Raw genomic sequence first — 14,612 nt, 5'->3', positions numbered from 1 at the left:
GCGCTGCCAGCGATGGGGCAGCCACCGCCTGCGCCTCCCTCCTTCCCCCTCCTTCCCCCACGGTCGCTCCCCGTTGCCAGAGCCCCCCTCCACCCCACGATCCCCCCCCCCAGGCGGTGCCCCCCCACACACAGCGAGCCCCGGCGCAGGGCAGCGCCAGGCGCGGTTAGGGACCAGCACACCACAGTCACGGTCTCATGGCTTTATCAGCAGCCCTCGGGCAGGGCAGGGCTTGGGCATGGCGGGGCAGGACAAGCGCCGAGACGCGGCGCTGCGGCCGCCCCTGGCGGAGCCCCGCTCGGTGGCACCCCCCGGCCCGGTCCGGGCACGCCGAAGTCCTTCCCGCGGCGCTCCCCGGCTCCGCCAGCTCCAGCGCGGCCTCGGCGAGTCCCCCGCGTCCTTTCCTTGCGCCGCCGCGGCCCGAGGCAGCGCCGCGATCGCGCCGGGCTCGGCCCCCGGGCTCGGCCCCCGGGCTCAGGCCGCCTCCAGCTTCTCCCGGGCGGCGTCGAGGCGGCGCTGGAGGCGCTGCTGGCGCCAGCGGAGGAAGCGGCGCCGTGCCCGGCCCGCCTGCCAGCCCACCAGCACGCCCGCCGCGAAGGCGGCCAGCAGCGCCCAGCGCACCACCCGCGGCCGCAGCGCCTCCAGCCCCATGGGTGCTGAGGGGACAGGAGAGGCTGGGGGCTGCCCCGGCTCCTCCTCCTCCTCCTCCTCCTCCTCCTCCCGCTTCCGCTGGCGGGGCGGCGCCGTTAAAAGCCGTGAGGCCGTCAGGGGTCGGCAGCGCCCTCGCCATGGCTGAGGCTGCCTCAGAGGTAGCGGCTGGGGGCTGTGGGGCTCCCCCCGCGGGTCCCTTTCGGCCTCCAGCACCCACCGACCTGTGCTTTCCCCCCCCCCTCTCCCACAGGAGCTCCTGCTGGCGGCGGCGTTTGTGTCCGATGCGCAGTACAACAGGAATATTCCCTTCAAGACCTCCCCGCAGGCGGTCAGGTGAGGGCAGCCCGAGCTGGGGGGGGTGTGAGGGGTGGCATTTGGGCTGCCCCACAGCCCAAAAAGGCGCCGAGAGGTGAGGCTGGGGGGGTCCAGCGAGCTGGGCTCAGGCTGAGGTGTGTGTGTTAAATGCTGCTCAGTGCGCCTTATCTGAAGGATGAGGCGGAAAACAAAATCTGTCTTCTGCTTGGGTTAAAGCAAAGCACTGCAGCTTCAGTCTTCAGAAATAACGAGAACAGGGGGCCCAGCCCTCATTTACACTGGTGGATGCCACAGGGTGGCTGTGCTGGGTGCAGGTGGTGGGGTGGTGGTAGTGGGGTGAGCGGGGTGGGAGAAGAGCCCTGTGCCAAGGGGCTCTGCAGTGTGCAACACCAACCTGCTGCGGGCCTGCGGAGCCTCTGCTTGGTTGTTCCTCAGCAAGGGCAGTGGCTGCTTGGGGCAGAAGTAATTAAAAGCTTGTTAATTTGCAATTAGGTGAATAAAGCTCACCAAGTCAAGACTATTTTGCCTGCAGCAGTGGATCTCTTCTCTTTGAGCTGCTGGTTCAACTTCATTCAGAGGTGACTTTTCCTTCAGGCTTGCACTACAGTAGGCAAATTTTGTGCGTAAAACTAAGGGAAGGCTGCCAGTACGGAAGGAAAAAGTGCTACAACAGACTGCCCACAACGCTAAGCGTGAGCATTAAAGACACCTGTAGTCCTCCCCACAAAACCTGTCCTTTTTACTTTGTTCTCCTCTCTTAGTTAATGAAGCTTCTGGAGTTCTTGTGCTGTCCAAGTATGTTAATTGTTTTACAAGGTGATGTTTTGATGTTATCTTTAAAGGTGTTGTGTTATCCATATTATCACTTGCCCTGTAGCTTTTATCTGAGGTGATTACTAGGCAGATGAGATGATTATCTGGCAATGTTGGCAGCATTTATAGTAGCAGAGAAACTGTATGCTCTCTCTGTAGATCTGCTCTGCATCTACTTGAAGGAGCCACTACTGCATAGTGTTGTGTGGAGCCTCCTGTGGGAAACTTAGAGCTGGATGTGTTCATGGTGAATGCTAGCATTCACCAGAGGCTTTACTGTGGAAGGGGACAATACTTCTTGACTTATGTATTTAAAAAAAACACAAACAGGAGACTTACTCTGTCAAAAACTTCTAAACAATTCCCTGTTGCACCCATGCTACTGCTACCCTTCTTCATGACTGTTTGGGAAATTTCTGCTGCTCTTCCAAGATACATTTGCTAAGCCCATGGGTACGTGCACTGGAGCTTTTACTTATGGTGCCACTGCCTTTTTTTCTACAGGCTTTATTATCTCTATAACCACTGGATTATGCGAACAGTCACCTATTTCTTCATCTTTCTCAACCTGTCCCTTGCAGTGTTTGAAGAACCTGCTGTGTATCCTCTCCCTTTCCTGGTGAGTTTCCAGACAGCGTAGAAGCAGTAATGCAGCTACTGTTGTGTTGCTTGGCAGAGCAAGCAAGGGTTTCTTGCTTGAAACAAGTTGTCAAGGGGTCAGGAGTTGATGAGTGCTCATCATTCTGATAATACTATTGATGAGCTGGATTGGGGACACAAAAAAAAGCCTAGAAACTAGATAGCAACTGGCAGTCAGCATAGACATTGGCAATTGCTGGTGTGACTGCAGGCAAAGTCATGTTGCTTTTCTGCATAGAAAAGAGTAGTACCAGCCTTCTAAGTGACCCAGATGGAGTTCTTGCATCTTGCAGCAAAAGTAGAGTGCTGCAAGGGGAAAAAAGGCAGTCCTAAGAGCAGCCTTAATTTGTTCCACTTTGGTATTTGTGGCTGTGCTCCTTGTATTCTAACCCTATATACATGTAAATCCACTGACTTTAACTTGCATGTAGCAGGAAACCTTACAAAAAGGAGAAGCCTAAAACTACTGTTTAGTGTTGCATATGTGAGCCTGTAAAACAGCCAGCAGCAAAACCCACTGAAAAAACTCTTGTAATGACTGCTTTTTTTTTTTTTTACTTTGTCTAAGCATCCTTATCTGTGTGAAGAGGGCTAGTGCTGCTCTTGGTTGTCCTGACCTGGGTCCCCTCTCTCTCTGCAGGCCACTTCTCTGGTTGAGGTGTTGTGCCTTCTGGTGTTCTTTGGCCGACTGACACACTTCGCAAAAATCACCCCTCGTAATGTATTTTGGAAGGATACCAAGAATATCTGCATCATGGTTGCAATCCTGGTAAGTTAGGGAGCTGTGAGGGTTGGGTGATGCAGAGTTTTTTCCTTCTGTTGCTTTCTTGGTCTGATGCACCAAGGCTTTACAAGAGCCATGGCCAAATCAACTAGCAGCTCAGCCTGTTCCCACAAACCTGTTGTGTGCATGTATCCTGTACTAACCTAGCTAACCCAGTTGTCTTTCATCTAGATGCACTTCCAGCATTGTTTCTGTGACTTTTCCTCTTTCTTCTGCAGTTATCTCTGACTGACTTGGCCATATATGGGGCCCTCAGGATATACAACATAAAGAGCATTCGATGGTCAAGAATTGCAAGGCCCATTTTCCTGATCAACTTTGCAGAGAGTCGCCAGGTAAGGAGTGGGTCTGGTGGGAAGAACTCCTACTCTTAGACAGCCTGCTGCTTTCTGAGATCCAGGGGATTTAGTAGAATGTTCTGGGGGCAGAGGTGGCAGAATTTAGACTCTAAGCGAGTTCCTCTCAAAGGTGGCCCAGAGCAAGAATGTGAGATGGAAAAAAGGGTCTGTTCACAGTGGTGCAGCTTGAGTGTAGTGCAAAGTACCACAAGGCTTCCAGTATCTGTGGACTGGGTCACTTGTACTGAGGGCTCTGGACAGACTTGAGGCTGAAACTAGAGCTTCTTGCCATATGTGGTGATGTCATGATTTAGGGAAAATTATACTTAATAAAGAGCAATGCTGCACTGAGAAGGAATAAGCTTTCTTTTAAGATCAGTCCACAGGCTAGGATTCCTCCAGCCTGTATGAAGGAAGAATCTCTGCTTGCAAGGAGTTAGATGCTGTTCTCTGGAGGAATGGACGTGAGCAGCACTGTGGACAAGAAAACTGCTTTTCCCTGAGTCTGGGGGCTAGCTTGCTTTTATTTCTGGAAGTCACATAGGCAAACAAGCACAAGTGTGCTGTTCTCAAAGCTGAACTTGTAGTTCAGGTGGATGGTTTGGACTCTGATCCCTCCTGTCATGGGCAGATCTTTGCCCTGCTGCCTGAGACCACTTTGGTCCTGACTTGCAAATAAATAAACCACTGTGGTGTGAGGCCTGCTGGAGGGAGCAGTTGAACTCTTGGTCTTAGAGCATGTTTGGTAGCCTGGAGTGGCAGACTTTTGTCTCTGACCAGTACCTTGGAGCAAGAGCACTTCAGCAGTGCTACAGGGTCCCCTGCCTAGCTGAGTTCAAACAGTTTGTGAACTGGGGGAAAAAAGGAGGAAAGCCCCAGGAACAGAGCTGGCACATCTGGGACAGAAGCTGTCCTGCCAGGCAACAAAGAAAACCTGGGACCTACTGTGCTTGCCTGTCCCTGCATAGGTGTTACCATATGATGTGATGGCAAGGGAGAAAAATAGGTACTGCTTTGCATCTAAACACTTCCCTCCTCCCTGACAGATTCGGAGAGCTTTCCGCAGCATCCGCAATACGTTACCAGAGATCACCTATGTCTTCCTGCTCTTCATGTTTAGCCTTCTTATGTTCTCCCTCATGGCCTTGAAGCTGTTTGGTGAGAGGTGTGAATACTTTTATTTTGTGTGTGATCAGAGCTGGGTGGGAAGAATTGGTGTGATCCTCTTGATCAGGAGGGGATCTGGCAACTCCAATTGATTACTGGTAAATAGAATTACTTGTAGCTCCTGTGGTGGGATTTGTGACCTCTGTGCCTAACTTCAGGTTGTTGTTTTCCTCCTAGGAACCTCCAGACAGCAGAAGGCTTGCCATACTTCAGAAACTACCTAGAAATTGTGTTTGACCTCTATGTGCTGGTGACAACAGCAAACAGCCCAGATGTCATGTATGTATGCTTTGCTTGCAGTCTTTGCTGTGAGCTCTGGTATCCTGCTCCTAATGGTGGAAAAACTAAAACTGTGTAAAGCACCATGTAGTGCTGTGATGAGTGTCCACAACAGCTGTCATCACTTACTGTGCTCATCTGTGGGGAGGAAAGAGAAGTCTTCTGTGCCTTTCTTCTACCTGTGAAAAACTCTTCTGGTTCTGCTGTCATATTCTTCTCAGCCTCCTATCCCCCTGTCACCAGGTAGCCAAGAAGTCTCTTGATATGACAGCGAAGCCTGAGCACTTAAACTGCTTGCTTAGTATTCTGAATATTGTCTTTCATGCATCCTATCAGTGTCTCAGGTTAGAACAGTGCTGTGTTTTGCACATCAAGGACTTTCAGCGTGACAACAGGGCTTTGATTTTTTTTTTTCCAGTCTGCAGGGATCTCATGAGTTGTTAGCCCTCTGTTTTAAAAATGCCCTCTGAACCAGAATCTGGGAGGACCTTTTAGAAAAGGTGAATTGAAAATAATGCTTTCCAAAAGACCCAGTAGCTGATCAAAGCTTAAACCTGAGGGACAAGTGCCCCAGCTCTTTGATTAAAATCTCTTTCTAAAAAGAAGTATGCAGTAGTGATCGGATGACTCTTCTCGCTCAATATTTGTAGGGATGTGTGCAGACTTTAACTTGCACAGCTGTGTTAAACTTGCAGGAGGCCTGGGTTTTTGATCCTCATTTGTTCTAATTGGGTTCCCATTGCAGTCTGTACTGTGAAGGAGCCATCAGGAAAGATGGGGTTGGGGGTGGAGTGGGACACGTTTATGTGCTGGAGATGTACTGAACAGAAGAGGGCTGTTAAGGGGAACCACAGGTCTTCAAATACCAAAACACATGGCCCTCCTGGGGTAAGCAGAATGGGAGGTCTGAATGCAATGAAGGCCCCTGAAGCCAGTAACTCACTAGCTTATGACTGAGATCTCACCTGAAGACTCTTACTTTTAAGCTTATCCATACTGACAGAAGCTTAAACTCTGCTTGCTTTTCTGCATCGCTTCAAACAGGGACTGATTCCATGCAGGATGCAGACCTAGTGGGAGAAGCGTTTTATTTAACTCAATGCACAGTGTTAGGGTTCCCCCCCACTCTGGGTGTTATCTGGCCAAGTTTGATCTTGCTATCTAAAACAGTATTTCAAAAAATCATCTGGAAGATGTCTCTCCTATTATCCTGTTCGTCTGCTCAGCAAGTAATAATCTGTCTCCTTTAGGATGCCAGCGTTTGACTTCAGCTCATGGTATGCCCTGTTCTTCATTGCCTTTGTCATTGTCAACACTTACATCTTCATGTCGCTCTTCCTGGCTGTTGTGTATAACAACTACAAAAAACACCTGAAGGTAATGTGTGGAGGGGTGAATTGTATAACACAGCAGGCAATTGCCAATTACAATCTTGCGTAGAGGCATCTGTCTTTCCCTTGGAATTCTGAAAAATGTGGAGAAGGTGAACAGCTTCCAGCTTGTATTGGTGCTCTGTAAATGAAAAGCGCAAGTTCACCTTTCCATATCATGGATATTACTACAAGTTCTAATGTTAAATAACAATGAAATAAGCAATGCTGGTGTATCTCCAGTAAGTTGCAACAGGTAGGAAGCATGTGTACTATTTTTATAGGATTAGTTCTAGAAAAAATGTTGTTTCTTTGCAGTAGACTGTTTTCAGTTGGCTTTAAGTGCACAGAATGTTTTTTGTGCCACTACATTTGCTCTTAAAGCAGGGGAGACTGAAGTAAATTAGAACTTTCTTCTACAGTAACTGAGTAGGTGCAGCTTGATATTTGTAATGGAAGGGCGAGAGGTGCAAATTCCTGGGTGCTCTTTTGAGGGGATTGGACCTCCTTCACAGGAAGCAGTCTTCTAGGCCTTGCCAGAGGCTACAGTGTCCCAAGGGTATAAGGTTCTTTAGCCTGCTTATGATCATATGCAGAAGAGGATCTCAATCCCTAATGTCACAGCATTGACTTATGGATGGCATGCACGTGTGGACACATCCTCTCTGCTTCTGTGACCTGTGGGCTTGCAGATCCTGTGGTCTTTAGACACCCTCCCCCATCTCCTTCCTGTTAGATACTGTCCTTTGTCTTCCCTTCCGTTTTTCAGTGCATCTCCCAGCAGCAAGCAATCTAGTGATCCCTGCAGAGTGCTGTGTGGAAGGCTCGTGGTTGCATGTTAAAGAGCATTTCTCATCACCCCATTGATTGTGCTGTGCCTAGCGTCTCGCATCATCTTGAATTTGTTCCTCTGAGTTTCTTACATCATTGTACCAGGGAAATAAGATTTCTAATAAAGAAGGGAGCAGGGTGACTGCATCTGCCTGAATGCTGGCCTTCTCTCTAGAATGAAATCCGTCAGCTTGCTTACATGAAGCACCGCAAGATGATAGAGGCCTTCAACCTTCTGAAGGAAGAGGAGGGAGCACAGCCTGTGGTTAGAGAAGCCCGGTGGAAGCAGCTTGTCAAGCTGGTGGCTCCAGATATCAGCAACTCCCACCGAGAGTTGCTCCTACGCATCTCAGATGATGAGCAGAAGGGTTTCATAGGTGAGCAGTGGGGCCTGCTGTGCTCAGGGTCTGGGAAGGAGACTGGGGGTCAGGAGTCTGCTGATTTAAGGGTTCTGGCACTAGGCTTAGTGTGTAATGGTCCAAGAGGGACTCTAGTCTGCTCTTCCTGCTTCCCTCTCCAGATTACTGAAGCCCTGAGAGGCTTTCTCCCTTCTGCCTGTGCTGTGTCCTGTGGGCAGCTCTTCATGGCCACGTGAGATCAGGCCAAGCTCAGTATGGAGAAGGGTGCCCCCTGTTCTCAGCACAGGACAAATGTATCTTCCCTCTTTATCGGATTCATCCAAGCAATGTGGCTTCCCACACATTCCTCTGGAGTCTCTGTTTCTGCTAGAGACAGAACATTGGGACAGATGAGTCAGTTTCATGCTAGATCATGTCCACAGTGGTTGTTAAAGGTCTGTGCTGGCTGCTGGCCTTTCTTTGACCAATTGCTGCAACTTAAGTGGATGTAGGTTTGCCAGACACTGCCTTTTTCTAATAACAAAGGACTGATGTGTAGTGCTATCCTTTACTGCAGATAAGAAGTCCTTTGTGCAGCTGGCGGATCTCCTCAACATCCAGGTGATTACGCTGAAAATACGCAGCCATCCGCTGGGACAATGGATGCCTCGCGTATATAAGTCATCAGTGAGTCAATTCCTGCGCAGTATGGTTAGGCACAGGTAAGCCTGGGTTGGTGGAGCAAGCAGCTCTTCACACATGAAACAGTAGTGGTGTGGCAAGTAAATGTTTATCTGGGTGTCCCGCTGAGAAGTGTGAACTATTCAAACAGTGGGGCGTTCTGTGTTCAGAAGTGTTCTGTGGACCAGCTGCTCTTAATCTACCCTCACTGGTCTGGAGAAAGTAGACTTGCTATTGGTGAGTTCAGATCTCTTGCAGTCCTATCTGTTCAGGCCTTTTATAGGTGCTGAGTGTAGTTTTCTACTGAAAGCAAGTGTTTTATGGCCTGCCTCGAAGGACCAGACTAAATGCTTCACTTAAAGGTGATGATCTTATGTCAGCAGTCTCTGCAAAGCTGCATTGTATTGTTTCATCAGCTCTTACTAAGCTGGTACTACAAAGTGCTAGTGTTATGCTTCATGTTTGTCCTCCCAAAACTGCTGAATTACTGAAGTTGGAAGGGACTTCTGGAGATGATCAGGTGTAACCCCTCTGCGCAAAGCAGGATCTGCTACAGTAGGTTACTCAGGGCTCTGAGTTGGGTTTTGAGTATCTGCAAGGATAGAAACTCCACAACCTCTCTGCAGCCTGTTCTAGTGTTTCTGGACATCCTCAGATTAGGGGAAAAAAAGAAGGAAAAGCTTTTTGTTTAAATGGAATTTCCTGTATTTCAACTTGTGCCCGTTGCTTCTTGTGCTTTCCCTGGATACCACTGAGGAGAGTCTGGCTCCATCTTCTCTACACCCTCCCATCAGGTATTTATATGCACTGAGATTCCCCCAGTCTCTCTCCCTTTCAGGTTGAATGTTCCCAGCTCTGTCAATATCTTGTCAGATCACCTTATCCTTTAATCATTTTAGCATCTTTCTACTGCACTAGCTCCAGTATATTCCAGTCTTTCATACTGGAAAGCCCAAATCTGTCCACAGTGCTCTAAATATGGCTTCCTCAGTCTTAAGAGAGTGGGAATCATTTCCCTCAACCTGTCTACAGCATTTCTGTAAGGTAACCCAGGATGCTGTTGGCCCCTGGTCCCACCAGGGTGCATTGCTGGCTCGTGTTCAGTTCATCCACCAAGACACCCCCCTGCATCACCACCACCTGGGTTCTCTGCAGAGCTGCTTTTCACAGAGTGGATCCAGCCTGCACTGGTGCCTGAAGTTGTTCCTCCCCAGGAGCAGAACTTTACATTGACACTTGAACACAATGAGATTGCCCTCTGCCCACTTCCCCAGCCTATCCAGGTCCCTCTGATTGCAGCACACCTATTGTATCCCGGTCTTTTACAGACTTCTGTCTTATTTGTCCAGTCTTCCTGGTTGATAAATGTTGCTTGACTTGGTGGAAATTCAGTTGCAGTTAGTTTCTGAGAGCTTAACACTGGGAGTATTGACAGTGGTGTACCTTGAAGGTCTATGTTCTGTGTTGGATTTCAAGGATAAAGCTAGGCTCTGCAGTAACATCCCTAAACTCAGGTTCTGAGAGAACTGATAATTTCTTAAATAATAGTGTTTGAGGGAGGAGGCAGTCTTTACCTAAGAACTCTATGAATTAACTAACTCTTCTTGAGAGTGGTGAGGTGAATCATCTTTCTTTTTCTTTTCACAGGGGATTTGTTTGGACTTACGATGCAATAATTTTAATAAATGCCATCTTCATTGCTTTGGATGAGGAAACCCCTTACATTTCTTATGCAGAATGGGTCTTCCTTGCTTTGTATATAATTGAGATACTCCTAAAAGTGTACACATACGAACCAAGGGTGTTCTTCGGCAAAAATCAATTCTGGAACTGGTGAGTGAGATGAATGGTGGTGGTGAAAGTAGTGTGAAGTATTGTGAGATCTTTGTCTCCAGCTTGTCAAGAAATAGAAGTCTGAGATGGGCTGCCTGAGACTAACTCATGTACCAGGGTATAGTTAAAACGCTTGTGCATGAGAGGACAGTGCTCGTTCCTGTCTCTGTCAGGAAAGGTGCTTTTCTCTGCTCCCCAGGTCAAAGGTGACTGCAGTGTATGATGATAGTAGTTAATCGGGGGAAGGTTGTTTTGTACTAAACTATAAAGAAAAAGTTTTGTTTCCCATGCTGTAAGTAACTTGAGATGAAGCAGGGCTGTCTGGCACAGATGAGAGGAAGAAGGGTTACTACTTTTATATGTCATGTGGCAGTTTAAGTGCCCGTTCTTTGTTGCCCACAAGTCTAACAGCACTGCCTTCCCTCATGCTAGGTTTGATACCCTCATCATCTTTGCTGCCTTGACTGCAACGATACTCAATACCACCCTGAAATCGAGTAAGTGCGGCTTAAACAGCCTGCATGCATCTGGGAAACTCGGTGGTCTTGAGTTGTCTTTTGCTGTCATTTTGGGCTTGGGTGGCTTTTTTGATAGGACAATGATTTTTTTTCTATAGGGTTTCTAAGAACTAACCCAGTGTCTCCTTTTTTTCTTTTTTAAGGAAACCTGTTATGCCCTTATTAAACACAATAACTATAACAAATGTAAGAACATGTCTTTACACTTACCTGCTCATTTTTCAGGAGATTTTTCTTTTTTCAGCTACAAAGTACAACAGCCAACAGATCCTGGACATTGTCTTCATATTAAGGGTTCTCAGGCTAATAAGGATTGTTGACAGCATTCAAAGGTAATGAACAGAATGGGGTAGGGATATGTTCGTGGGGCAAGCTGTATCAGAGGCTGGCTGAAACGCAGTGCTTTGGATTGACTGTGGCATTCAGAGGCCTTGTCCCAGCTTGCCTGGGATGAGCCCAGCTGCTGCAACCTCTCTGCAGCAATAAATAAGGACAAGTGGGGAGTTCATGCTGGATGGGAGGCAGTGATAAGCAAGCATGGACTTTAAAAAAAAAAAAAGCCTTCCCACAACAGGTGTTATCATAAATCATTTGCTGTAGGTTCCGGGTCATCATGAATACGCTGATAAACATCGTACCGACCATGTTGACATTTGGTGGTCTGACTCTGGTAAGAAAATCCTGGTATCTTAGCTCAAAGCATTCCAGTTTTGCAGGAATGTGTTTAAGTCTCTCACTTGTGGTTTGCAAGAGGATAAATGCAGATCTCTGGATGGCAGGCCTATGAGAAACTGTGTCCAATTAATGCTTGGTTTTGGCGCATGAAAATGTGTACAAAAAGGTTGGGTTCCTCCTAGTTGCCAGGTCAGAGGTCAGGGCATTTTTATCCTCTATGTGGCAGCAAAAATGTCCTGTGCAGGCTGGGCTACAAATACTGTAAGAAATTGAACTATGGACTATTATGAACTAATGTGAACTAATTAATTATGAACTAATATAAATTAAATATGAACTATTTCCCCTTTTTTCGGGGAAAAAAGCTGAATGAGAACCTTGTTTCTCAAATCTTAAATAGGTTTTCCTATTGTGACTTGAGAATGTTTCACTTCTGTGCATTTGGGCTGTAGTTCTTGGCTTATTTCCGCCTAGTAACTGGTCTTGAGGGGGTTGGATCTCTTAGACTCTATGCTGTTTCTCAGCAGCTTGCTGTGTCTGTAAAAACCTGAAGAGCCTGCTGGAACTTCTAAACTTGCCATGGGGCTTACTGCTCACTGGAGAAGTGGGTGATGGCATTTCTCTTCCCAGGTCGTGTACTGTATATTTGCTATCATTGGCATGGAATTATTCCATGGGAAGATCCAGTTCTTCCCTGCAAATTCTAATGCTCCTTATGCTCTGGAATGTGGAAACCCAGCTCTCAAGGATTCTCTGTTTGCTCGTGGAAAGTACTGCAAGAACAACTTCAACAACTTTGCGTCTTCCTTCATTGTTCTGATGGAGCTCACTGTAGTCAACCAGTGGCACGATATCCTTTGTGGTGGAAGGGCCAAACCAGGGCTCGGTGAACCATGTTCCCCCTCAACCCCAAGCCCCGTTTTTCCCCTTATTTTGAATGCACTCATGCACTTAGTGCCAGACAGAGCAATACCCCCTACAGTGTTTTTTTTTTTTTCTCCCTCCAGAATGTCATTGCTGGATGTATTACCTGGTTTTCTTCCATTAGCACTATTGTACAGTAAGACATCTTCCTTTGGCGCTATTATCCTTAACTCCCATTATACTCTTTGCCAGTGGATTTGCCAATGTGACTGCTCAGCCTGCAAAACTTTATTTCATTGCCTTCCACATTGTGATGGTTATAATTATTGTCAAGTAAGTCTTCGGTTTTTGCCCCTCTATACAGGAATGAAGAGGGGCTCTGACCTCTGCCAGGGCAATGTTGATGGTCCCAGGGTCATGCATTGTATGTTTCTTTGTGTCCAGTCTGTCTCTTGGAGAAGCCTCTTGCATCTATTCTCATCTCTTTGGGGTGCTGCTCTGGTGCTCTGGCAGTGTGTTGGAGATGGGGTAGCTGGAGCCTGCCTAATCAGATGGTAGTTTATTGCCAAAGAGAGGGATGCCAGTAGGGAAATGCTGCTGTGTAATTCTGCTTATTTCTTTCAGCATCTTTGTGTCGTTCATCTTGGAAGCTTTCTTTGTGGAGTATTCCCTAGAGAAGAGTGAAGTAGAAACAGCCATTGAGCGGAAAATCCAGGAGCTGGGAATGGGAGTTCAAGAGTAAGCCTCCCTGAAGGGTAGTGCTGGATGTGGCTGACTTGGCTCCTCTGAGGGCAGTGGGACTGCAGAAAAATGCTTCCTTCTGTCCCTAGGTGTGAGATGAGGCTGCTTCTCTTTCTCAAAGTTCTTGCTAACCTGTCATGACCATATGGGCTTGCTCTAGGTAGTAGCAACAAATTGCTCACCTTGAAGGTGAGAACATGATAAAGCAGCTGCCTTGCTGAGGGCTTTCAGCCCAGGGCTGTTGCCTGGGGGAAGGAGAGGCGCTGGAGGCTAACAGCATGACCAGGGAACTTGCCCTGCCCAAGAGAATCCATTGCTGCTGTGCATGTGTGGGTCCCTGGGGTAACTTCTGCTCCTTCTTGTGTAGGGATGTGCTCCAGGACGAACAACTCCTTGATAACATGGAGAGTGCTGAGCACGACCTTGAGGGGGAAGTTGGAACGAAGACACAGCCTAGAGGGCTAGTGTTTAAAATCGCCTCCAAACGTAAGTGTGGTCCTACAGGCTCTTTCAGAGGTGGTGACTGCTGCCAGGGTGCCTGATCTCTTGCCTAAGAGGCCAAGGCTCTGAACTGTCCCTGTTAGTAGCCCTGTCTGGGAAAGTTCTGAGGCACTTCTTTCTTTGGGCCATAAAAGCAGCTAAAACACAGCTGGAGGTTTTTAGAGGACTGTGGACTCTCTCTGATGTTTGCTGTCCTTTACTCTGGTAGCAGCCTGCCTTCCTCGTTCCTTCATTGCACACTTGTCTTTAGTAGCCAGTCTGTGGAGACACTGCTGTGGTGGCTGAGGTCCTGCTGTTGCCAAGAAGCCTGTCTTCTACTTCTCTCCTTCCTGTGTGCCTTCTGCGCTCCTGGCTTGGATCCCGGGGTGACTGTACGCTCCTCTATACGCTCCTTTCCTCTAGCTTAATGCCTGCTGCTGCTTCCACTGGCTTTCTTGCAAGGGTCTTACCCTTTACAAGTGCTTACAGTGTTTAAAAGTAGATGGTACAAAATACCAGTAGACATTAATCAAGGCATTTATTTTCTTGCTGCTTTAGCATAAGAAAGGGGAATAGGCTTTGAGTAATATCTGTATTAATGTGGATATTTTGTGATTCTGCTGGAAAAACAGGAACGGATGCTCACAGTGCCTCTTCTCCTACCTTCAGGGTACAGGACAGTTGATGCTCTGCTTCAGCGTATGTTTGAGGCAGAGATACCGCCTGAAGACGAAGGCCCTTCACTTGAGGAGATCTTAAACTTGCCGCCTGCTGCTGCCTGCCCCACTCATCTCACTTCTGAGCGAGCTGTGTAACGCCCGTGTCCACGGCCGCCGCCAAGGAGGAGCTGACCCTCAGCTGCTCGGCTCTCCAGCACCTTCTGCCTGGCTGCCTTCAGCCGCTGCGCCCACCTGCGTGTGGGCCAGGTTTATCAGCAGCAGGAGCTGCTGGATGCGGCATTGCCCCGCGGAGGAGCTTTCTCTCCTGTAACTGCCCGGCGGAGCTGGGTGTGCCATGGGGCTGCCGGTGGGAGCGCGGTGTCAGTGTTATGGAATAGCTGAACCTTGTAACCGGATCCGTGTATTGCAGCCCTGGTCTGTGTGTGTGTGTGTGTCTGATGCGTGGCTTAATGAGCGGTGCAGGCTCATTAAGCTCATTAAGCAGCGCTCATTAAACGCCGCTCGCTCTCATGCCCGGCCCTGGCTCCCTGCTGGCACTCAATGGGGGGGGCGCGGGGCGGGGCGGGGCGCGGGGGGCGTTTCCCGCCGGCGCCACGGGGAGGGGGCGTGGCCTGA

The 14,612-nt window shown here is 48.5% G+C and overlaps 1 protein-coding gene across 5 annotated transcripts; it reads left to right on the top strand.

Annotated features, from left to right (window-relative positions):
• Window positions 1-165: 165 nt before the first annotated feature.
• LOC137853174 (uncharacterized) lies at window positions 166-14,507 on the top strand. Of its 5 annotated transcripts, none has more exons than XR_011094302.1 (20): window positions 166-809; window positions 902-984; window positions 2,284-2,398; window positions 3,059-3,187; window positions 3,421-3,537; window positions 4,587-4,705; window positions 4,885-4,986; window positions 6,237-6,363; window positions 7,363-7,564; window positions 8,103-8,247; window positions 9,854-10,039; window positions 10,472-10,536; window positions 10,802-10,889; window positions 11,158-11,227; window positions 11,863-12,082; window positions 12,339-12,429; window positions 12,721-12,834; window positions 13,205-13,323; window positions 13,592-13,703; window positions 13,987-14,127. XR_011094302.1 is itself a non-coding variant. In XM_068675204.1 (19 exons), exons 1-19 carry the CDS (start codon window positions 198-200, stop codon window positions 14,130-14,132), a joined length of 2,850 nt encoding a protein of 949 aa, XP_068531305.1. In that variant the 5' UTR covers window positions 167-197; the 3' UTR covers window positions 14,133-14,507. The 5 variants fall into 5 exon arrangements, 3 of the variants coding, with proteins under 3 accessions (XP_068531306.1, XP_068531307.1, XP_068531305.1); XR_011094303.1 differs by having other exon boundaries at window positions 13,592-13,709; XM_068675204.1 differs by lacking the exon at window positions 13,592-13,703 and having other exon boundaries at window positions 167-809; window positions 13,987-14,507.
• The last annotated feature ends 105 nt before the right edge of the window (window positions 14,508-14,612 follow it).

Source organism: Anas acuta, chromosome 3, assembly GCF_963932015.1.
Source record: "Anas acuta chromosome 3, bAnaAcu1.1, whole genome shotgun sequence".
In the NCBI taxonomy this organism is placed as follows: domain Eukaryota; kingdom Metazoa; phylum Chordata; class Aves; order Anseriformes; family Anatidae; genus Anas; species Anas acuta.
Note: the sequence above shows the minus strand (reverse complement) of the source record. Positions and strands in the feature narration are given on the sequence as shown.

Coding starts and splice junctions, on each gene's coding strand:
- LOC137853174 (XM_068675204.1), top strand. CDS start 198: ATGGCTTTATCAGCAGCCCTCGGGCAGGGCAGGGCTTGGGCATGGCGG. Junction 810..901: donor TGGCTGAGGCTGCCTCAGAG/GTAGCGGCTGGG, acceptor CCTCTCCCACAG/GAGCTCCTGCTGGCGGCGGC. Junction 13,324..13,986: donor GTTTAAAATCGCCTCCAAAC/GTAAGTGTGGTC, acceptor TCCTACCTTCAG/GGTACAGGACAGTTGATGCT.